Source organism: Sorex araneus, chromosome 1 (assembly GCF_027595985.1).
Source record: "Sorex araneus isolate mSorAra2 chromosome 1, mSorAra2.pri, whole genome shotgun sequence".
NCBI classification, from domain to species: domain Eukaryota; kingdom Metazoa; phylum Chordata; class Mammalia; order Eulipotyphla; family Soricidae; genus Sorex; species Sorex araneus.
In genome coordinates this window covers 178,548,464-178,573,785 of record NC_073302.1, presented here as the reverse complement: position 1 = coordinate 178,573,785, position 25,322 = coordinate 178,548,464, and the positions used below count along the sequence as shown (strand labels likewise).

Below are 25,322 nucleotides of genomic sequence, written 5' to 3'. Positions count from 1 at the left end.
TAGGGGCTGGAATGATAGTACGGTGGGTAGGACGTTTGCCTTGCATGCAGCTGACCTGGGTTTGATTCCCAGAATCCTATATGGTCCCCTGAGCACTGCCAGGAGTAATTCCTGAGTGCAAAGCCAGGAGTAACCCCTCTGCATCGCTGGGTGTGACCCAAAAAGCCAAAAAATAAATAAAAAAAGAAACTGCTATATAAATAAGAAATTCATTCAACAATATCTATTTTATGTGTACTGTATTATGATGATTCTAGTTGGGAAATGCTAATTACCTCTTAGCATATAGTATATACTGATCCAGTTAATTTTATTAATTGTAATTTTTAGTCTTTCGGAGAATAATAAACCTTATCACTTACCCTAGTCATTAATGATTCTACTATTTTTCAGATTTACTTAATTCCCTATCTTTTTTATTGTGATGATTATCTGAAATTCATTGAAATATAACACAGGCCACTACAGATGATTTTTTTTTAAAATACAATTTGCTGAGATATTTTCAAATGGTATTTGAAAAAAAAAATGCCATTCCTCAACCATGTCCTTTGATTGAGAACTGAAGTTTTTCATAGTAGCATCATTGGGTATGAAATGGGTCATGGATAATGAATAAATATACTTTTGACTATAGAAAATAAATAAAAAATTTTAAAATATCATTCCCTGTTTACACATTAACTGAAATTGAGTTTAAAAGTATTGATCAGCTATATATTAAAAAATCAACAACTCAGTACGAGTTCCTTCTGCCTGTGATTACTTACTCAATTGATGTTGATTCTTTAAGTTCCAATTTCAGAAGGTTATGTTTTGAGTCCTTATTCTTCTTTCGTGAAGCTTTTCCTAGTTGATGTTCTGTAATCTCTTATGAATTTGTAATTTACCCAGTAGCCTGTAGCATATTTATTTAAGAAACTTGTTGAGGAAAGAAAATTTCCCCTACCCCTGTAGGTTCTTTTTGGTCTGATTGAATAATCAGATTAATATCTGACATATTAGTAAGAGAAAAATTAAATTTAATGATATACTTGAGAATCTAGATAAGTGTAAGCTCTAATGTGTGTTTGGAAGATTGAGGGTATATATCTAGGATAGTATTTTAGTCTGCAAATTGGGATAGGCAGTGTCAGAGAGATCTGACACTTCAAGCAGCAGTAACAGGCTCATGTGACTTACAGAATGTGATAGGTAAATATTATTTATAATAGTAATAGTAATAATTTAAATAATTTACATGATAAACATTGAAAAATAGAATGTTATTTCCATCTGAATGAACTTGTCTTAGAAGTGTTGAGTAGAGGCCATAATCTGGCTATGTGACTGTTGTCTTCCAGGCCCTGTGCCTCTAGTGCAAAATGTGTATTTAATGTTTTTAAAACAGGTTAAGGACTTTTAAATAATCTATATTTCACATGTTCTCTTCTAGTATTGTGCTTCTGCTGAGCCAAAAGCAAACTCTTGAAGAACTGAAACAGTCAGTCCAGCAGCTGAGATGCACCGAGGCAAAGTTTACAGCACAGAAAGAACTGTTAGAGCAGAAAGTCCAAGAAAATGATGGGAAAGAGCCGCCTCCAGTAGTAAATTATGAAGAAGATGCACGATCAGTTACATCTATGGTAAGCCAGATAGTAATCAATGAGAAATGTGAAAGAGTAGTTTCTAGGTAATTAGTGAATGCGAAATTAATTCTGGTTTCCTGTAACAAATTATTGCTCTTGTTAATATGCAGGTCCTATTAAACTTGTTTGTAAATGCAAAATAGACTTGTCAGTCACCTCAGGTCACCTGGAGAACACTTTCAGGAATCATCTGTAGAGTCAGAGGAAAAAGCTCTTCTCTTGCCTTCAAAACTGAAAACAAAGACTGCAATTATTTTTATTCCTGGGAGACAGCAGGAAGGTAGGGTGTTACTCTTAAGTTAGAAGTAAGAAATACGAAGAAGGCTATTATTCTTTTTAATTATTAAGAATATTAAAATATTATTTGCTGCAGTAAATAAATACATTTTGTAATACAGAATATTGATTTTATTAAAAGTTAAAAGCATCCATTTTCTTAAATATAGTATACACATGAAAATCCACCAACTATAAATTTAATATAATTGTGTTTAAAAGTGCTGTGTATTCTTTTTTTAAATTTCTGATTCATTATTTATGAATCATTGTGAGATACACAGTTAGAAAGTTGTTTGTAATTGGGTTTCTGTCGTGCAGTCTTTAAACACCCTTCCGTACACCAGTATACGCTTCCCACCATCAATGTTCCCAGTTTTCCTTACTTGTATTCTTATCTTCCCTCCCTACTTTTCTCTTCCCTTCCTCCTTTCCTTTATTTCTTCTTTCATCTTTTTTTTTCCTTTCTGTCCTTTTTATCTTGTGTTGGTGGTTTTCACTTAGAAGCAATTTTGCCATCTAGAGACATTTAGTAATGTCTCCAGACATTTTTCTTTGTCTTTGTTGGTGGATGCCATTGTTACCTAGTGGATGGAGACCTGTAATACTGGTGAACATTTCACAAAGCACAGCGCAATTCTTCCTTTAATATCATTAAAAATTTCCAGTGCAAAGTTGGTGGTGGAAAAGCTTGAGGTATATCCTTGATATTTTCCTAGGATTAGCTGGGTTTTTTAGTAATCCTTAGTTTATTTGGTTGCAAATATTACAAGTTGGTTGTTAAGTGATAAAATATATATAGAAAAAAACTGCATTTAAAAATACAGATACAAAATAAAAATTATTTAAATTAGTGTGGTTATAATTGCATTAGCTGAGTTGTTCAAATGTATAACTACTTTATGAATCATGACTTATAATTTCTTTTTTGCCTTTATTGCCCTGTTGGATAACAGAGATTTTACTCTGTATATTAAGGATTCTAATAGATTTCATTCTTTCCTTTTCCTTTTTCCTTTCCCCCCCTACTGTGTAGATATCTGGCATATGTATTTTATTTTTCAGAGAAACTTTTGAAGATTTTTTTCTTTTGTTTTATGAAAAGTTTAGCTAGGAAATCTTTTTCTCCAGAGTGTGGTTGAAGAACATTTTTATTCAACTTATGAGATTACAGCATATTCTCCATTTGATAACTATGATTTAAAACCAGTCTTTTATGATTAAGTTAAGAACTGATTTTTTTAGTTTTATTTTGAGTTTGGTTTTTCATTTTTTATAATAATTCTTAAGCAATGAATAAATAATATAATGCATTTTAGGGAAAAAGCTAATTTCTGGCAACTAAGTCATAATAAATAATACCTTGAAAAATTTAAATAGGGATATCATTTTTTCAAATTTGTCCTAAAATAATTAAAATTCTAATCACAAACATAACTTATTTATTAAAGCAAAGTCTTTTAAGAAATTTGTAATTCCTTAAAGTCAATCTTTAAGGAATTTACAAAGAAATACCATAATGTTTGTAAAGTAATATATACTTAGAAATCAAACAGATTGGAATCCAAATTTATTCCAATCTATATAATTTTATAGTGTATTTTATAAAGCAAATAGAAATATTTACAGTATATATATTTTAAAACTAAATAATACTGTATGTGTATCAGTGGTTTTACATCATTCAATAACTGTAATAATTAGAATATAACTTTTCAATTATTTTAAGAACAGTAAAATGTTACACTTTTAAATGTTTATTTTAAATGATTGATTAAAGTGTTTTATAGTAACGTAGAAAAATATGAAGCCAACATTGATAATTCTGTTGGGATTTCTTCTTTATAAATTCCACTTAATTGCTGGTAAAATTAATATTTATATTATTTTTAAAAAATAACTTTCCTTCTTGGCAGCTTTTGTGTTGTCATTGTCTTGTTTATTGTATCAGTTGAAATATGGTTAATCCTCTTTTCATAGTTACCTAATGGCTCTCTCTATAGCAGCAGATGGAAAAAATTTAGGCGTTTGAATCAAATTAGCTTGAAGTAATTGCTTTAGGTGACTTTTTACTCCTCAATATCTGTTTTTTTTTTCACTTCTAAAATATGCTTAATAATCTGCATCTCATAGAATTGTTTTCAGCACAAAGAAATGAAAGCAGAGACTTTATTGTAAACTCTGAGGCATAGGAAGGTGGTCAGCACATTTATTTTCTGCTTGTTTTCTTTCCCTTTTTCTTTTTCTGTGTTTCTTCTACTTACCTTCCTCCTCTGTTCTCATTTCTTCTCTTCGTCTGGTTTTATTTTTATTAGTAAATGTAATTAATCATCCTATATCTTGTATCATGAATGGGACCATCCTTAAATAATGGACAAAGTCTCACACTCATATATCTACATTCATCAGACAGCAAATTGAAATAAACAATTGACTAAGAAGAAAATATCAATGTTTAATTCTAATTATATAATAACACTGATCATCAGTACTGTTCTGCCAGTACCTCAGCCCTATTTTTGGCCGTCTATTTTTTCTTTATAACTATATATTAAGGACTGGAGCGATGGCACTGTGGGTAAGGTGTTTGCCTTGCACGTGGACAACCCGGGTTTGATTCCTCTGTTCCTCTTGGAGAGCCTGGCAAGCTACTGAGAGTATCCCACCTGCACGGCAGAGCCTGGCAAGCTACCTGTGGCATATTCAATATGCCAAAAAACAGTACAAACAATTTTAACAATGGAGACATTACTGGTGCCCACTTGAGCAAATCGATGAACAAAGGGACGACAGTGCTACAACTATATATTAAAAGGACTCTCCTCCTTCTGTCATCATATATTCATGAATTTTTTTTAAAGTTAAGCATTGTGAGTGATAATGCTGTCAATAGTAATGTCTCAGGCATACAATATTACTGTGCTGTATCCATCGCCAGGGTATCAGCATTCTTCTGCCATCATTTCAATATCATCATTTAAGTATTGTTGAGGGTTGGAGTGATCGAAATAGCAATACGGCCCTTTACTTGCATGTGGTCATCTTGGTGATCCGTGAGCACAGAGACTGGACTAAGCAGTGAGGATGTGGTGGGTACAGTTAGGCTGGGGTTGGAGCACGAACCCATTTGCTTTGCATGCTCTTACAGCAACCATTGCCCCAGCTAAAACCACATGTGAACCCCAGCTCAGAGCCAGAAATAACTCCTGTGCACTGCTCACTAGGGTTCCCTCTCCAGCCACAGCTTCTCCCCACCACTGCAAAGATATATCAATTACTGGGTCAAATTTAGGTTTCTATGGAAATTGAGAATACTGGCTTATCACTCAAGATAAAGATGAAAACTAAAAGAAAATTTGAGTAGCACTTACAAATTCCATAGCAAAAGATAAAACATTTGAAATTATTAATAATCTCATTATTATTTACATGGATTTGAGTTTTTATTCTTTGATGATTTTTACAATGAATTTTTTAGTTTACCGATATATATACATATATATGTATATATGTATATATACATATATATAAAATTACTGTTGGCATTCATTTTTTACTTTTTTTAGCGACACTTGAGAGTTTATTAACCAGTGGCCTCAAGTCCAAGCTCTAACAATGTGTACAACTTAAAATTTTTTTTTAAAAAGTCAACAAAAAAAGGCGCATATGCTGCCTGAGCCCATGTGCTGCTTGTGCCCACGTGGCCAAGCACATGTGATGCTGGAGTACATGTGTCACCTGCATCTTCCCCCTTGAGATGTGTACTCTCATACTTTCGTATCCAGTGCTAGGATATGTGTAGAGCTTCCTCCACCCTTGGAGAAGCCCGCATTCTCTCTTGAGTGCGTTATTCTTACTATTCTCTCTCCCACTTATCCCTTCCTCTTTCCCTCAGAAACCTCTAAATAAAATCTGTTACTTAAAAAAAAAAAAAAGTCAACCAAAAAAGACTTACAGGCTAATGGAGATACTTGTTTAAAAAGAGAAGGTAAAATTAATCATATGAAGAAAAAATATTTAAATATATTGCTATTTTGTTGCAATTGTAAATAGTAAAATTTATAGCAATTTCTGTTCATTGAATTAATGTCATTCTTTTGCATTGTAGTTTAGTTTTTCTACTGTTTAAAAATAAAGTGGGTAGACACGGGGCTTCATGGTAAAGCAATTGCCTTGTATTTGTAAGGTCTTGGTTAAGTTCCTGGCACCATCTTTATCAAAAATTGATAAAAGTAGAGCGACTAGAATACAACTGCTTGCACTGCATAACATATTTAGACTTTCCCCTAAAACTACTTACATAATTTAATTTTCTCTAATGGAGCGAAAGTGATTTATGTCTCGACAATCTTTACTCTACAAATGAGTAGCATTTGTCTTACAGTGAAGATGCTTTATGTTATGAATCAAATTTTGGATGCATGTAAATGGGTGTTTTCATGTTCTCGTTAAGAAAATCTTTTTAATCTATAGCACAGAGGGTAGGGGGTTTGCCTTGTATGCGGCCAACCCGGATTCAATTCCTCCGTTCCTCTCGGAGAGCCCAACAAGCAACTGAGAGTATCCCGCCCACATGGCAGAGCCTGGCAAGCTACTGGTGGCGTATTCAATATGCCAAAAACAGTAACAACAAGTCTCACAGTGGAGACGTTACTGGTGCTTGCTCGAGCAAATTGATAAACAGTGGGACGACAGTGCTACAGTGCTACATGCATGTAGATACATTTAGTTGGAATATTTATGTGGTGAATTTTGAAAATTATGACATTTCTTTTTTCATAAATTTGTTAGTATGTGACTATTTTATTAATTTCTTCATTTGTTGCCTGGCAAAATTTATTCTTTAAAATCATCTTATTGGATCATACTATATGGTAACAAAACCAAATATCACAAAGTAACATCAGACCATTTTCTCTTAATTAAATATTAGCAAATCAAATCCAACCAAATAAGAATTACCTCAAAGCACTAGATTGGATGAAGATATAAAGATAACAATTTACTTAAATCACTTTCCCCCAGGTAATATAGCAATAATACAGAGAATGAATAAAATGCATACGAATAAAAAATAACCACATAATCTACTCATGCACAAAGAGGATTTTAAAAAGTCCATACTTGTTCATAATAAAATTTCTCAGCATTCTAGCAATAAAGGACAGTTAATAAATTTATCTTCAATTGACTAAAGGGTTTATGAAAAATACAGCTGGCATCACAGTTTGTGGTGAAAGGCTGACTACTTTGTGCTTGAAAAATAGGACACCAATATCAATACTTATTCTTTATATTACACATTTCCTGGAAATCCTAGCTAGATGACTAAGATAAGAAAACAAAATTAAAGGATATATATTACAAGGAAGAGTAAACTGATTTGATTTGTATCTTGCATGATGAGCTACATCAAAAAGGTCTTTTGTTTTGGGCCACATCAACAGTGCTCAGGGCTTACCTCTGGCGAGACTTGGGGAACATATGAGGTTCCAAGAATTGAACCCAGGTCAGCTAAATGCAAACACTCTGCCTACTGTGCTATCACTCTGGCCCTTATATAGAAAATTTTAAATCAAATTAGGATAATGAGTAATGTAAAATTACACTTACCATAGCATCCATTTAACGAAATTCTTAAGCAAGCTTTAGGAATAGGCAGACCTTTCTTAACTTAGTAGAGGGCAACCACAAATGCCAGAAGTGAGCGTCATACTCAATTAAAAAATGATTACAAGTTTGTCTTATTATTTAAAGAAGCTCCTTGAATACTTCTTACAAAACTGATTTCAAGTTTCCTCTGTTCATGAAGCTCTGTGAGTGAAATGTAGCTGAATATATAGCTGAACACTTCTTGGTGAGCTGCTCATTTCATTGAGGGCTGGCTTGTTTGTTTCTGTATCCACCATTTGCTCTGGCTTGCAGAGCCTCATTTGATAGATCTGCTTTGAATGTTATGGGTTTTCCATTGTATGTTCATTCTTTATTGAATGTTGCTGCTTTCAACATTCTGTCTCTTTGTCTTTTATTATTCTGATTATAATGTGTCTCAGAGTTTTTCCACTTGGGTCTGTTTTCACTGGAATCCTGGCTTTTTGGATATCATTGCCAACAGTCCTTAACTCTGGGAAATTTTTAGTTATGATAATTTAACTAGAGATTTTTCATCAAATTTGCCTTCTAACTGGCAGTCTGATGATTCTTCTATTGTGACTTTATTCATACTTCTCAGATGTGCTGTTCCTTTCCTTTTAAACTATTTCCCCTTCCCATAAAACCTATAAAAATCCATTGTGTTTCATAGGTTTTCTGCAATTTTTTTAATTGAATGACCGTGAGATACACTTACAAAACTTTCATGTTTGAGTTTCAGTCATACAGTGATTGAATGCCCATTCCTCCAACAGTGCACATTTTCCACCACAAATGTTCCAAGTACCCCCTCTTCCCAACCCTCTCCTGGCGTATGGAAGACATTTTCTCCATACTCTCTCACTACTTTTGGGCATTATGGTTTGCAATATAGATACTGAGAGTCTTCACGTTTGGTCCTTTATCTACTTACAGCACACATCTCCCATCCTGAACACTCCATCCAAACATCATTGACTTAGTGATTCCTTCTCTAGTCTATCTCCTGCAGCTTGTGAGGCAGGCTTCCAATATGAAGCAATCTTACTGGCCCTTGTGTCTACTTGGGTGTCAGTCTCATGTTATTTTTATTCCAAAAATGAGTGAAGTCATTCTATGTCTGTCTCTCTCTTTCTGACTCATTTCACTCAGCAAGATAATATTTATGCCCATCCACTTACAAGCACATTTCATGACTTCATCTTTCCTTATAGCTACATAGGATTCCATTGTGTAGATGTACCACTGTGTCTTTTCTTTTCTTTTTCTTTTTTTATTTTTTTGCTTTTTGGGTCACACCAGCAATGCACAGAGGTTACTCTTAGCTCTGCACTCATGAATTACTCTAGGCAGTGCTTAGGGCACCATATACAATACTGGGAATTGAACTTGGGTTGGCCACATGCAAGGCAAATGCCCTACTTGATGTGCTATCGCTCCAGCCCCTGTATCACAGTTTCTTATCCAGTCGTGTGTTTTTGGGCACTCGGGTTGTTTCCAGATTCTGGCTATTCTGAACAGTGCCGCATTTAACATACAGGTACAAATCTCATTTCTACTATGCTTTTTTGTACACCCTGAATATATTCCCAGACGTGGTATTGTTGAGTCATAGGAATGCCCATATTGTTTTCCAAAATGGTTAGAACTAGTTGGCATTCCCAGCAACAATGAAAGAGTGTGCCTTTCTACCCACATCCGCGCTAGCTCTGGTTGTTCTTATTCTTTTTGTTGTATACCATTCTCTATGGTGTGAGATGATGTCTCATTGTTGTTTGGATTTGCATCTCCATGATGATTAGTGATGTAGAGCATTTTTCATGTGCGTTTTGGACATTTGTATTTCCTTTTTGAGAAAGCATCTGTTTGTTTCTTCTCCCCATTTTTTGATGGGCTTGAAGGTTCTTTCCTTGTACAATTGTACTAATGTCTTGTATATCCTATTAACCCCTTATCAGATGGGTATTAGGTAAATATTCTTTCCCATTCTGTGGGCTCTATCTGTATTTTGGTCACTGTTTCTTTAGAGGTGCAGAAGCTTCTTAGTTTAATATAGTCCCATTTGTTTATGTTTGCTTCCACTTGCATGGTCAGTGGTGTTTCATCCTTAAAGATGCTTTATGCTTCAATGTCATGGAGGGTTCTGCCTAGATTTTCTTCCATGTAACTTATGGATTCATGTCTGATATTGAGGTCTTTAATCCACTTTAATCTGACTTTTGTACCTGGCAATAGGCAGAGGTCTGATTTTTTTTTTCTTGTTTCTTTTTTGCAGGTTCTTGTCCAGTTTTTCGAGCAGTACTTGTTGACGAGGCTTTCCTTGTTCTACTTCACATTTCTTGCTTTTTTATCAAAGATTAAGTAATCATATATTTGAGAGTCTGTGGAAGGATATTCAATTCTGTTCCATTAGTCTGCGGGTCTGTTTCTAGCCCAATTCATGCTGTTTAAATTACTACTGCTTTGTCATACCATTTGAAGTTGGGGAAGGTGATGCCACCCATCTTCTTTTCCCCAAGGATTGCTTTAGCTATTCGTGGGGTTTATTGTTCCATGTGAATTGCAGGAGTGTTTAGTCTATTTATTTGAAAAATGTCATGGGTATCCTGATAAGGACCGCATTCAATCTGTATAATGCTTTGTGCAGTGTTGCCATTTTGACAGTGTCACTCCTCCCTATCCATGAGCAGGGGATGTGTCTCCATTTCCTAGTGACCTCTTTTATTTCTTGAAGTAGTATTTTGTAATATTCCTTGTATAGGTCCTTCACTTCTTTAGTTAAGCTTATTCTGAGGTACTTGATTTTCTGAGGTACTATTGTGAGGGTGAGTGTTTATTAATAATCTCTTTATTCTCTTTCTTTATTTTTAGATAGGAAAGCCATGGACTTTTGGGTGTTGATTTTGTAGCCCGCCACTTTACTATACAAACCTATTGTTTCTGGAGCTTTTTTGTAGAGTCTTTAGGATTTTCTAAGTATAGTATCATACTGCCTGCAAATAGTGGTAGCTCGACTTCTTCCTTTCCTATCTGTATGTTTTGTTATCTTTTTCTTGGCTAACTGCTATGGCCAGAACTTCCAATACTATATTGAATAGGAGTGGCGAGAGCAGCCAGCTTTCTTTGTCCCTGATCTTAGAGGGAAGGCTTCTAGTTTCTCCCCATTGAGAATGATGCTTGCCATGGGTTTGTGGTAGATGGCTTTGACTATATTGAGGAAAGTTCCTCCAATGCTCATTTTGCTGAGAGTTTTCATCATAAATGGGTGCTGCATCTTGTCAAATGCTTTCTCTGCGTCTACTGATATTATCATATTGTTTTTATTATTTCTTTTATTGATATGATGGATTATGTTGATTGACTTGCAAATGTTAAACCATCCTTGCATCCCTGAGATGAATCTTTCTTGGTCATAGTGTATGATTTTTTTGATGAGTTGTTGGAATCTACTTGCTAGGATTTTTTGAGGATTTTTGCATCTGTTTTCATCAGGGTTATTGACTTGTAGTTCTCTTTCTTTGTGGTATTTCTGTCTTCTTTTGGTGATAACTTGCTTGATAGAAGCTGTTTGGAAGTATTATTAATTCTTTAGTTTCCTGGAAAAGTTTAAAAGGGATTGGGAATAAGTACTCTTTAAAGATTTGTAAGAATTCACTAGTGAATCCATTTCCTTCCTTCTGGCTGGTTTGGGCTCCATTTGTTGGTTATTCTCCAAGCTCTTAAGTTATTAGGTTAGGTTACTTTTGTGGGCTTGCTCTTCCTTCCTAAGGAAGTTTTGTAGAGCTATAAAATTTCCCCAAAACCCAGCCTTTGCCATGTCTCGTAAGTTCTAGTAACTCGTGTATTCATTTTAATTTGTTTCTAGGAATCTTTTGGTTTCCTCTTTGATTTCCTTTCTGAGACACTGGTTGTTCAGTAGTGAGCTATTTAATTTCCAAGTGTTTGATTTAATTTTCTATTTGTGTGTTGATTCACTTCTATTTTCAGTACATCATGGTCTGAGAAGATCATTGATACAATATCTATCTTCTAAATTTAATGGAGGTATGTTTTGTGGCCCTTCATGTGGTCTGTCTTAGAGAATGTCACATGCACACTTGAGAAGAATGTGTATTCAGCTTTTTGAGGATGAAGTGTCCTGTATATATCAACTAAGCCCCTTTCTTCCATTTCTTTCCTCAGATAAAGTATACCATTGCTAAGCTTGAGTCTAATTGATCTATGGAGAGGTGATAAAGCAGTGTTGAAATTTCCCGCTAGTGTTGTGCTGCTATCCGTGTCTTTCTTCAAGTCTATGAGTAGTTGTTTTAAGTGTTTTTCTGGTCCCTCATTAGGTGCATATACATTTAGGAGTGTAAGTTCTTCTTGGTGTATGGATCCCTTGATCAGTAAGAAATGACCTTCACTGTCTCTCGTGATGTTCTTCAGTCTGAAATCACCCCAGCTTTTCTGAATTTTTGAGAGAAAGTAACATTGTGTATATTATAATCCCATTTATATAAAGTTCAAAGGAAGCAAAGTAATTTATGATTTTCAAGGTTATAATAGTTGCTATCTTTGATGGGTTTGGCTCCCCCATCAAAACTGTAGGGGTTGCACATGGGGGCTTACAGGATAAGAAATGACTTTTTAATATATTCATAAGGATCTTTGCACTTGTTGAGATTTATAATGAACTTTTGATTTGTAAGCTTTGCTTATATACTTTATATAGCAATTTTTATTACAAGTTTACAAATTTGTGAAACAATTTGTTTCAGTTTAGCATAGGATCTAATTGAGGGCATGGCCAACTCTGTGTGTATGTGTTAGTTTGTGGTTTGTGTCTGTGTTGGCTTTTCTATGATTACTGTCTTTTAAGAATTAGTTTGATGAGGGTGAGGCTTTTTTTTTTTTTTTTTGCTTTTGCCTTTCTTTTCTTCATGTGAGATAGAGCATTGTAAAGCTGGTCTTGATTGGGTTTCAGTCATACAGTGTGTTGGAAATCCATCCCTCTACGAGTGTAATTTCCCAGCACCAGTGTTCTCAGTTTTCCTTCCCCCCTTACCCCCAATTCTGCCCACCCCAGCCTGCCTCTAAAACAACCATCTCTCTTCTGTCTCTATCTCTGTTTATGTCTGTCTGTCTCCCTTTGTCTCTCTCTATCTCTCTCTGTGTATCTCAGAGTTTGGGGCATTAAGGTTTGTAATACACATGTGGAAAGATTATCATGTATATCGTTTTAAGTACTTTGAACACTCAGTTCTTGTCCAGAGTATCATTTCAACTCTTCTTGTCATCCTGGGCACTGCTCTATCCTAACTACACTCTGACTCCCGCATGCTTGTGGTAATTTCCAACCATTAACCATCCTCCTGGCCCTTGTTTTCCCTGGCCTTGGGGGATGAGACTTTTAAAGTCTGTTCCACTCTGTTCCACTTCCTTTCTGGACTGTGACACTTCTATAGACTCTCCCTCCTTGTCTTTAATTGGCCAGGAAGAGTCTCCTAGAGCTTTTGCTGAGAGTTTGGTGTGAAGACTCAGCCATTCAGTGCTGGTTGGCTGCGATCCAGACATGTTTGGGCCTCCCCGTGACCAGCCAGTGGTGCTTGTGGAACCATACTGTGCACTTGAGAATTGTACACAGGGCCTCCGCACGTCAGCCAACTCCCCTGGGCCTGTGGGAACCATCTTTCTGGACTGGGCAAATAATTTTGTCTTATTTTAAAAATTCTAAATTGTTGTAAGATAATAATATACGAAGCATTATAAAATATTGTTGCATACTTCAAATGGTGTTGGAAATGGGAGGGCCTGGAAATGAGTGTGGGAATAACCCTGGAGATAGTATGTAAGTGTGTGAAAGATTCTTTGAGTGGCAGTTCTGATTCAGGCAGACATAGTGAGTGGGTGTGCTATTTGAAGGAAATGTTAGAGATTGCAGAAAATAGTTCACAGTTTTATCTTTTGGCTCTCTTCTTTCCAAAAGTAGTATGTTGAGAGAAGTGTGTGGAAGAAGTAATTTATTTTAGAAGGTTAAGGAATAGTTTTTAAAAGTAATAATGAAAGTGAGCCCATCTTTGTATTTCTGGATTCCAGAACTATAAGATAGTCAATCTATATTGCTGTGAATGATTTCTTAAAATAAAGGAATGACAGAGGACAAGAAATTGAAACAAATGATTTTATCAAGGAGTATAGGGGTGAGGAATATAATTTTGGAGGTAGTTGAAGAGAAACCAGGTATAAATTATGAGGGTGACTGTAGGATTCTGTGTACGAACATCTGTGAACAGGATTGCTAGAGCAGGTGCTATAGTGACAAATGAAATTCAGTGTTCTTTGTATGGGGGGGGTCACACCCAGTGATGCACAGGGGTTACTCCTGGCTCATGCACTAAAAAATTACCCCCAGCAGTGCTCGAGGGGGACCATATGGGATGCTGGGAATCAAACCTGAGTTGGCCGCGTGCAAGGCAAATGCCCTACCCACTGTGCTATCACTCCAGTCTGAAATTCAGTAAAAACTAATTCAAAGAAAAATATTTGTTATATTTTGAATATAGTTTTTAAAAAAGTCGCTAGAATGAAGTAAACATTTATTGAACTAAGCTAAGTTAAATTGTCAAAATTTATAGTTCAGTAAAATCTAATTGTACAGATACTTAATATGATTTATTCTCATTTTTCAGGTTTTAGCTTAAGATTCATACTACAATATTTAAATAAAATTTGGTTTTTATGATTTGTTGTTTGCTTTGGGCCACCTAGCTGTGTTCCAGGCTTATTCCTGGCTCTTTGCTTAGGGATCACTCCTGATAGGCTCTAGGTACCAGATTGGAAACCAGGGGTCAATCCCTGGTCAGCAGTTAGTAAGGCAAGTGCCTTTCCCCTGTACTGTCTCTCTGACTCCCCAAATTTGTTCTTTCTAATATACTTATTAGCATCAAATTAAGGAGTTGAGGCAATAGTACAATGGGTAGTGCACTTGCCTTGCTTGTGGCCCACTGGTGTTCCATCCCCGGCACCATATCATTCCCTGATCATAGAGTGATCCCTGAGCAAGAGCCAAGCATACGTCCTGAGCACCATGAGTGTGAGCCAAAAACTAAAATCCAGACCAAACCAAAACAAAAACCATCAAATTAAGTTCCTCATTCCTAAAGTTTTTATTGGTGGCATTTAATAAAGAACGATAAATGGAAAATCTCAACATGGCAATCATTTGGAGATATGAATGAGTATGAACTTGAATTAAATGTATAGTTGCTTTTTGCTATGATGTCATTTCTATATAGCTTACATTAGCAGTATTTAATTTTTAAATTATATTTTTGATACAAAGTATTTTGTTTTATTTTTTGTATTTTTAATAGTATTTGCCATTTATTAGCCTCTAGCATCAGATGTATTAATTGCAGAAGAAACTTACTAGACAACTTTTTTATCTTCATGATTTAAGATGAAAATCAAATTATTATGAAACCTGTTTCTGGATTCTTTTTGTCTTTCCTTTGTGCATAGTAGAGTTAAGTAGATTTCTGCTGTATCTTTAATCAGCTATATATAAGATTTAATCATGCTTTGAAGGATATAATTCCTAAATTTAAGACAAGTTAATTCACAGGGGATTCAAAAATTTGTCTAGAATAATAAATGAATAGTTTTATCATCAATTTATATTTGTTTAATTTTCTTGGTATATTAAAATATATCTAATCAGATAGGTTCTTTCCCAGTATCTTGACAATAATGAAAATCAGTGAGGTTTCTTGGTTTCTTTTTTTATTCTTAGAGAATATCTAATAATATAGATTTAACCATGGTAATTCTGAGTATAATATTTATGTACTTTCTAGCATTTGATGATAACAAATTTTAGAGGTCTCATTTTAATTTATTGTTGACTTATTAAAATTTTGAAAAAGTTTCTGGGAAATAAAATAATATAAAGATTAAAAGCTGCTCTGGTGATAGAGTAATTTTTTCAAATATTTGATAATTTTGTGTTTGAATGGACAAACATGGATTGCACATATTATTTAAAATGCATTAGTTTCTAATTATTCAAAAATAACTGCAAACCTAATTTAATTTTTCTCTGCCTTTCCCTATAGCTTTCTTGGGTGACATTTAGGGATGTTGCCCTCTTTTTAATATCTTCAAATAAAAAGTAAGATATAGGGGCTAGAGAAATAGAACAGGGGTTAAGGCACTGGTTTTGCATGCGACCCTGATTCTTTCCCAGCTTGTTACCTGATACTCTGAGTACTGTCAGGAGTGATATTTGAAGGTAGAACCAAGAGTAAGAACTGAGCACGGCAATCCTGTCCTGGAAAAAATGAAAGAAACACACTGATCCATCTGTAAGTCCAGCAAAGACCCATGTGGCCCCTGACTAGCTTCTTCTACTCTTATGCAGAAGTGCAGACCCATCTTCTCCTCTACTTGTCCCAGGTGGGCCCCTTAAAAACCTGTGGTTCCAGGTGGGCCCACGCCCCTCTCCAGAGAGATATCTCCACTACTACCACCCCCTCTCACCCAAGACCTCCACTCAGACCCTGACCTGGAGAAGCAGCTGCAGCATCAGACATGATAAAGCAATGCAATCCATCTGCATTAACAGACAACAGCATAAGCTTTGAAAGGGACACAATCTCCAAAGACCTCTCCAGATGAGGATTTCAGTTGGCTACTATGTGGAGAATCAAGCTGAATGTAATTATTCAGAGGGAGTGGGTCAGGTGCAGAATGCTTTCTCTCCAATGTTGGGTATAACAAAAACCATAGAAAGGGAATAACCAGCGGCCAAAGGCAATAGAATCTGAAAATTGGTCTCCAGGAGGATTGATGGGGGCGGCCTGCCACTGAAGCACAGGGGAAGGGAAGCAGATTCTCTGGCGCAGATTGTGGTGCTAGAACATTGTATGCATGAAGTCCTGTCATGAACAGTACTGTGAGTCATGGGGACGAAAGTGAAACACCCCCTCCCCCAAACTCCTAGAAATAATAGATGTATACAGTAAAGTATCCTACAAAATCCTACAAAATTATTGAACAAAATTTTATTTATACTCGTGTAAAAATTTAAATATCTAGAAATTATTTTAGCAAGGGAGGTGGAAGACTTATTTAGTGAAAATTATAAGTAATTTATGAAAGAGAACAAAGGTGATGAAAAAATGGGAGGGTATTCCTTATTTATGGATAATAAGAAACAACATCATTAAAATGGTCATCTTAGCCAAATTCTCATGGCGTTTATTAAGGACATAGTTAAAAGTTTAAAGTTTATGTGGAACCATAAAATTAAAGCAATCCAAAGATCAATGATAGTGGGACGTTTATTCCCCCACTTTAATCTTTAAATAAGGCTGTTTAAATGGGAATACTTGAACTACGTGGTGCTGGATGGAACAAAGAATCTCAGGTCAGTGGAACAGAATCGAAAGCCCAGAGGTAAACTCTCAGATACCTAGGGGATAGTGCACAAATTTGAGAAGACCAGCCTCTTCAACAAATTATACTTAAAAAACTGATAAGAAAATAGAGAAAGTAATAAAAGTTGACCCTCCTCTTATACCGTGCACAGATATTTCTTCAAAGTGGTTTAAAAGATGTATTATCAAACCTGAGTATAAAATACTTTGAATGAACATAAATAGAATCCTCCAAAATCTTGATCTCTGAGACATTTTTAATGATATTATACTATAGAAAAGAAAGCAGGCAAAAATAAACTGAACTTCATCATACTAAATGTTTCTGTACAGTGAAAGAAATGAGGCCTAAAATATTGAGACGTTAAATATCAAACAAATGGATAATACCGAAGTTCTGTAAAGCTCTCAGAACTAAACAGCAATCAATTACAGCAACATAAAACTCGGTTTAAAAATGGTGAAAGGATTGAAGTGAGAGTACATCAGGTATGACACTTGTCAAGCTTGCAGCCCACCCACTTTTGATCCCTGGCATCCCATATGGGCCCCTGATCCAGCCAGGAGAAATTCCTGAGTACAAAGCCAGTAGCAAACCCTGAGCACTGCTGGGTGTGGCCCCCAAACCAAAATAATTCAATAAAAATTTTCAGAAAATGGTGAAAATTGCTAAAAGACAATTCCTCAAATTGGCATGATGATCGTCAACAAGCATAGGAAAAAATGTTTATCATCACTGATTATCAGGAGAATGCAAACAAAAAAACAATAAAACACTAAATAAGGATGGTTATATGAAAAATTCCAGAACTAATGAGGTATGATAGGGAAGTGTCATAAAGAACTCCTTTTACCACTGGTGGGACTATTGCATGCTTCATTCTCTTTGGAAAATGGCTTGGAGATTTCTCAAAAAAATTAAGAATAGAGCTTCCATACAATTCCAAATCATTAGAATTGTTCAGGAATTTACCCCAAGAATACAAAAGATTAGTCCAAAGGGATATATGTACACCTCTGTTTATTGTTACATTTTTTTTGAGTAACCAGAATATGGGTACAACAACATATTTTGTCCCCAACAACAGATTAGTAGATAAATTATAGTACATATATATGTATATGTATATATATATACACATATATATAATGGAGTACTAATCAGAAGTGAGAAAAAATAAAATTTTATAATTTTCTGCAACTTGAATGGGATTGGAGGAAGTCTTGCAAAACAAAGTCAGAATGGAAAAATAAATAAATACTAGTTTACATTTACATGAAGGGAACAAAGGAAACAAAGGATTATCCTGAGTAGATAATATCATCTGAATGGAAACAAACTCTGAAATAAGGTCCAATAGAACTGTGCGCTGAGATTGCTTGAGTCTGGGGAGGGAAATTGGGACAGTGGTGGAATGACTCGGGAACTCTAGTGCTGGGTTTGATGTACTGGCATGTACATTAAGCACTGTACTGTTGTACAAAATGAAATTAAAAATATTGAACCTCTTTTCTTTGATTCCATGTAATTCAGAGTCAGAATACTGCAAACCAAAAATCAAAAGGAATATTCTTTTGTGTTCCTTCAGTTTTCCTTTGAGCCATCAACTGATCGGTAAAAGTTAAAAAACAGTGCTGACACTAAACGTCATCTCTTTCCACTTCTAAAAATGAATTTCCAAAAGAATGGCCCTATATGAGGTTTGAAATGTGGGTAGGAATGTGACAGTACTAACTTGAGGCAATAAAGTTTTTCTTTTTAAATTTTTAAGAGAGAGCTGATGATTTAGCTTAGTGGTAGTGGAAATACTATGCAACTTGAGGCTGTACAGCAGCAATTCCAGAGCAAAGAAATCCAAAATTAAATGTTAAGAATAAAGATTTAGAAAAAGCAAAACAAAAACAAAAACTAAACAAAACAAAAAGAGTAAAGACTTAGTTCTGGAAATTTATGAACTTCACAGTGCAAAGCTTATTTTATATATTCAATAAATATTTGGTTGTTCATATACCTGTATTTGTTTGCTCACTCATTTATTTATTACCACAGTCAACAGAGTCTTTGAAATTTTTGTGTAAATACTCAGAAGAATATAAATAAGAAAAAAGTTTGAACCAGAAAATCAGAGAGTATGATAGGATATAAAGACTGGGGGAAACTGTAGAGCAGAGCGTGTATAGTTACTATACTTGCACTATTCCTTTGTGTATAAGCTTTCCTTGGCCAAAACTGAAAAAAGGGAGATAAAGTTATATAGAACTCCTAAGTAAAAGAAAGCATGTTACATTGCAGATGGAAACAACAATTTTCATTATATTTAGCTCTAATAGAATGTCTTACTGGAGGCTCTAACATTGATTTTTGCAGTCACAGTGCTCTTGACAGTATTACAGTAGTGCAGGAAGGATATTAATAATGCCACCTCTTGGAAAATCTAGAGTCCCCGTGTGGAAGTGGAGGGCATAACATTGAAATCAGTTCTTTGGAGGTCTAATAATTCACCTGTCTCTACACTGACTTTATTGAGAGATATAATCTAGACTTAGAAGAATGGATGAATGGGATGTGTTTTAATGATACTCTTAGTATCATTTCTCTCATCTGCAGTTTAGATGTGCAATGGATAATTCCTGGGAAGAGATTTCAGGTATTCTTTGCTTCTCTGAAGGGACAGATATATGATTAGAATAATTTCATAATAAATAATTAGCTGGAATATGTGAAGACCATATTTAATATATTATTTGAAATATTTCATGCATTGAAAATAATTTTTCCATGCGTATTAACCCATTAACCTAATGAAAATACTCAAAGTTTATCTTTTGTTTGAATTTAAAAATGCTGTTGATGGTTTTATTGACATCTTTAAATTTTTACTTGCAGTTTTATATTTTTATATCATACTGTTTTATTTAAATTTGTAAAATTTTAACTTTATATATACTCATCCCATATCTTGAGTTTTTATTGTATCATGCCATTTTTATTGTATCATGCCATTTTTTATTGTATCATAGCTCGGATGCTGCTCCAGCTATGGGCTCCCAGTCACTCTCTGCAGGACTCTGGAAAGGGGTGGGCATGTGTTAAGCACTTGTCCTAGCCCCTAAACCATCTCTACAGCCCTTAGAATTTTAAGACAAGCAATTAAAGAGTGCTGAATATCTGACAATTGCAGTAACTTGTTCCATTTCGTAAAGGTTATTTTCCTAAGCAAATTTATGTGTATTGATTGCAGTTTGAAATTTTAAATTTTCCAAGGATCATTCTTTGGGGGATAATTTATTTATATTTGGCAACACAGACCTTTTGCTATCAAGTTGCTTTAATATATCATTTAAGAAAATATCGAAAAGTAGAGAACTATGTGCTGAATATATACTATAGGGAAATAATACTGTAAATAAGGACTTAACTTTAGTCCTTAACAGAAGAATTATTTTTTTCAGATGTGAATATAAAGAAATTAAGAAATTTGATCAGAATTAGAGTGATAGAGTCAAAGTTTGAATTTTCTGAAATGAAACTTTATATCTACATAAACAGTTTGCTAAACTAATAGAAATACCTTAGTTTAAAACTGCTACATACTGCTAAATTTCTGACTATGACAGATGACTGTCAAAGTCACAAAACCTTTCATAACTTCATTATTGATAGAAAGTCATAGAAACTTAATATGATTATTTTGAGAATTAATTAAGATGTTTTAAAAAATGTTTAGTATAGTGCCTGGCATGTAACTAAACTTCATAAATGTTAATGTAAAACTAGTACTACTTATCTTGGGGCTGGAGTGATAGCACAGCAGGTAGGGCGTTTGCCTTGTACGTGGCTGACCCGGGTTTGATTCCCAGAATCCCATATGGTCTCCTGAGCACCGCTGGGAGTAATTCCGTGAGTGCATGAGCCAGGAATAACGCCCTGTGCATCACCAGGTGTGACCTCCCAAAACCAAAACAAAACAACAACAACAACAACAAAAAAACTAGTCCTAGTTATCTTAATGTTTTCTAAATGCAGTTTTTTACTATAATTTTTTAGATGGCTGCATTCTTATTTTACAAAACTTGATTCTTTTTCTTTAATAAGTAATACCCAAAGATAAAAATTACCAGCAGGTGGAGCTCAGCATCAGATAAACCAAATTTCTGAAATTGGTATACATTATCATACCATGTTTTAAATAATTAAATGTACAAAGTATCAGTTTTATATTGGAAACTTTTAATTTTTAGCACACCTGCCAAAAGTCATTACTCTGTAGTCATTCTTAAATGTAGAAAACAATGCACTAGTAAGTCATATCAATAAAATTTTCTTTTACATATGCTATCATATGTAAAATATAGAAGTTCATTTGTGTAGGGTAACATTGGTTTTTACTTTCTCCCTTGCTGCAGGGAGCTTAGATTTACTGAGCTACACCTGTCACAGTGCTCTCCTGGCACTCCTATTCCTCTGTGTTTATCTCTAACTTCTCAGTGCTCTCCTCCTCCCCCTATCTGTTAATCACCTATATCCCCAAATCAGACCCTGTGACTTGTAAGGCCAGATCTTTCTAATGATTCTGCATTTTGCATTTGTAAATGAAATACTGCTTTTCTCTTTCCCATAAGTCCTTTGTATAGTTTACTTTAGAGCAATGTCCTTTTTGTATAGACACAGGAAGACAGTTAATGCTATGCTTTTGTATTTGGGAGTTAATTGACTCCAAATAATATTTACTCTTGGGCATTTGTCATATTTACTCGACTTAAACCTCAGTTGCCCTTTAGTTCCTGGCACTCCCAAAGCAAGGACCCAACGCACAGACTGCATGGACACAGGGCAAATGGTAAGCTACCCTGGCATCGAAACAGGACAGGCCAAGTACCATAAAACTTAATAATAAGTTAAGAGCATGGTCATGGACAAATTTTATCATGACCCAAAGAGAGGTGACTGGACAAGGACCCTGCAGGGATTAGGAAGGGCTAATATGTCTTGAGGACTGTAATCTGGGATCTATAGGAGATGTCCCCAGGAGAACCACCCTATAACCTTAATATGTCTCTTACTGTGTCCATACAAAATGACTAGAAAGGTTATTAAGAAGTAAATCTAAGATGATTGTTTATGGACTAAGTAAAGGAGAATTATGCCTTTGGATAAAATTCTGCCCTTGAGCAGATCTCCTAGCAGACAGTGTTTTGTCTTAGAAGAACTCCTGCCCCCCATCTCCCGCTCAAGGAAGGGATTCCATATGTTGATTGTGCTATTGGACTATGTCTAGTTGCTACTCCCACCTTGGAGGTCAGGCTCTTGACTAAGGCAGTGGCACTGGGCACTGGGAGAATAACATGGGGAAAATAGAAGATGGGAATGAGGGGCAGTGTGAGACTAGAATGAGGCGCTCAGTGAGATTGGAATAGTCATGTGACTGATCACCAAGTAGCTTGGAGGCCCTGTTCCTTCCTTCATGCATCCGCTGGCATTGGTTGCAAGCTGGGGTGGGGGAGCAGCTCATGGCCATTGAATGCACATGGGAGAGCCCACAACTATTTTGTAAACAGACAAGTTAAACGAATAAGGCACTTTTATTTATTTATTTATTTATTGTTTATTTTTCAATTGTTGGAGAAGATAATTAAATTTTTTTCCTTTTTATTTTTTTATTATTTTTTTAATTCTTTTTTTTAACTGATGAATTTCACTTTATTTTTTTAATTCTTTTATTAATTCACCATGTGGAAAGTTACAAAGCTTTCAGGTTAAAGTCTCAGTTATACAATGCTCAAACACCCATCCCGTCACCAGTGCACATATTCTACCACCAAGAATCACGATATACCTCCCCCTTCCCCCCACCTCTCCAGCCCCCCACCCCGCATGTGTAACTGGTAAATTTCACTTTACTTTGATTACATTCACGAATAAGGCACTTTTAAAAGGAACTTAATCTATAAAGAATGATTTGGTAGAATATGATCATTTCATGTAGTTATCACATTTATAATCTTAAATTTAACTTGTGGAAATCCTCAAGTCGCCATTCTCATAGAATTCTACTTTTTGGTAAAGGGCGAAATCTGCAATCCACTGCTTTCTTTAAAACTCTGAAATCTGCCACACATTCATGCTTTCTCAAATCCCACATGAACCCCATCAGTAAGTTATATTGAGGTTACCTCCAAAATATATCCCACAAGTGACATCTTGTCAGCATCTCCACTATTGAGTGCAGCAATTGTGCCAGTGTTGCCTGGCTGTTTGAGACATTGACAGATTGCATTGTCCTTTCCACATTATTTTCTTTTTAGTAATTAGAGTGATTTCAGTTTCATCTTATGTATCACCCACTTTGACTAATAGCTACTAGTATTGCTCCATAGCTAGAATGAAATTAAAATTTTTTAAACTATATGCTCTAGTCTTTGCCCATTCGTGTTGCTTCAAACCTCCCCTCTAGGAAAAGGCAGATGGAATAGAGAAGGGATCACTAAGAAAATGATGGCTGGAGGAATCAGTTGGGATGGAAGATGCGTGACGAAAGTAGGTAATGGACCAAACATGATGACCTCCCGGTGTCTGTGTTGCAGGCCATAATGCCCAAAATTAGAGATAGAGTATGGGGAATATTTTCTGCCATGGAGGCAGGGGGAGGGTGGGAAAGGGGGGGTATCCCGGGGATATTGCTGGTGGGGAATGTGCACTCGTAGAGGGATGGGTGTTTGATCATTGTGAGAATGTAACCCAAACATGAAAGCTTGTAACTATCTCATGGTGAGTCAATAAAATAAAAAACCAACCAACCAACCAAAAAAACCTTCCCTCTTCATCACACTCTAAAAATTTTTATCTAATTGTGTTTTGAACAACTCTAGCTATTTCTCACGTTAGGACCAGTTGCTCTCTTTTCCCTCAGTTCTAAATATTACTAACTGCCATTTTTTTGCATATTAGTTCAAATTTCATCCCTTTGATAGCTCTCTCTGACTGTGGGAACTCCTATAATCCCTCTATCCTTGCCATCATTATTTATCCTATTACCCCTTTTAATTTCTCATATTATTCTATTTTTAGTATCATAACTACTGCTACTGTTGCTGCCATTACTACTAATACTGCTGCTGTTTTGTGTGCTAACTTACTATGTGGTGGGCTTTTCCTATGTATTAAATGTATTTAACACTTCAGTAGGTACATTGACTCATTTAATTATGTTTATGTATATATACATGTTTTAATATTTAGTTTTTATCTAAGCCTTGCTCTACTACCTTAAAACTCGCTTGAGAAAACATGCACTTTTCATTTTATTTATTGCTGTTTACTTGGTCTTAAGCTATACTTAAGAGAAGTTTCTGCTAACACTCTTTTTTTTTTCCTGCTAACACTTCTAGCCTTCAGAAATAAAGAAGTCAAGTTTCTGTTGTTTTAAGCCATTCAGTTGTAGTACCTCCTTGTAGCAGTTTTAGGTACCATTAATCTCCATTGTATTTATTTACCTTTATAAAGAGATGAGTGAGGTAAGTGAGATGAGTGAGATGTCCATATAACTTAAATTTTTTGTGTGTGATGAGAAAAACCAATAATTGTTTTCATCACAAGAATACTTGAATTAGCTTTTCCCTGGACTAGACCTAGAAGGAAGTAATCTAACACTTCTGGATTTTATATTTCTTGACTATAAAAATTAAATCTGAATAATTTTCACGATTGTTTTTAAAATTGTTTTTAGGTTTAATGAGTCTCTGATTTTATAAGAAACAGTGAGAAAATGCTCACTGAATAGTAAAAGAGTAAATAAAGTCAAATAGGAAATAATAGATACATACTTAAGTATATTTATATTTACAATAATAGTCACATGTTCCACATGTAACTCTATTTCTAGCCTCAGCACCAAAAATAAAATAAAATATAAGAATAAAATTAAAAATAAAAAGGTAGAATACTGTGGGGGGAGGGAAGGCTATGAATTGAATAATACCAAGAGCCATTTGCTTTGTTTTCTACTATGTTGGTTTATAGAAAAAATAACAAATTAATAAATTGTTGTTGCATCCTTTGAGACTCATCTTTGCTAACAGTACTCTTTAAGAGCAACAGGACCCTTTGAATTAAGGATCCAAGAATCAAGAACAGTATTATCTCTAGTCACATTAATTCTGCTGTGACATTGTTTGACTTTAATTCTGGATCAGTCTCTTTTTGGTTTGGGTACTCCTGGCAGATTTGTTCACTCTCTGGGCTCAGTGTTCCCAACTGTAAAGTAAGACTTGCAATGGAACCTATCAGGGTTAATGTGGGGATTAAAATGAAATAATCCACTTAAAGTGTGCAAAACAGCACCTACCTTAGAAGAAATTTCTTAGCCCC

At 35.1% G+C, this 25,322-nt stretch overlaps 1 protein-coding gene across 1 annotated transcript in view; it reads left to right on the top strand.

Annotated features, from left to right (window-relative positions):
- FER (FER tyrosine kinase) overlaps positions 1 to 25,322 on the top strand; it is a 445,847-nt gene that overhangs the window by 152,119 nt on the left and 268,406 nt on the right. Inside the window, exon 10 of the mRNA XM_055144946.1 lies at positions 1,436 to 1,625. Within this exon, the coding sequence (XP_055000921.1) occupies positions 1,436 to 1,625 (190 nt within the window). The remainder of the gene's footprint in view (positions 1 to 1,435; positions 1,626 to 25,322) is intronic.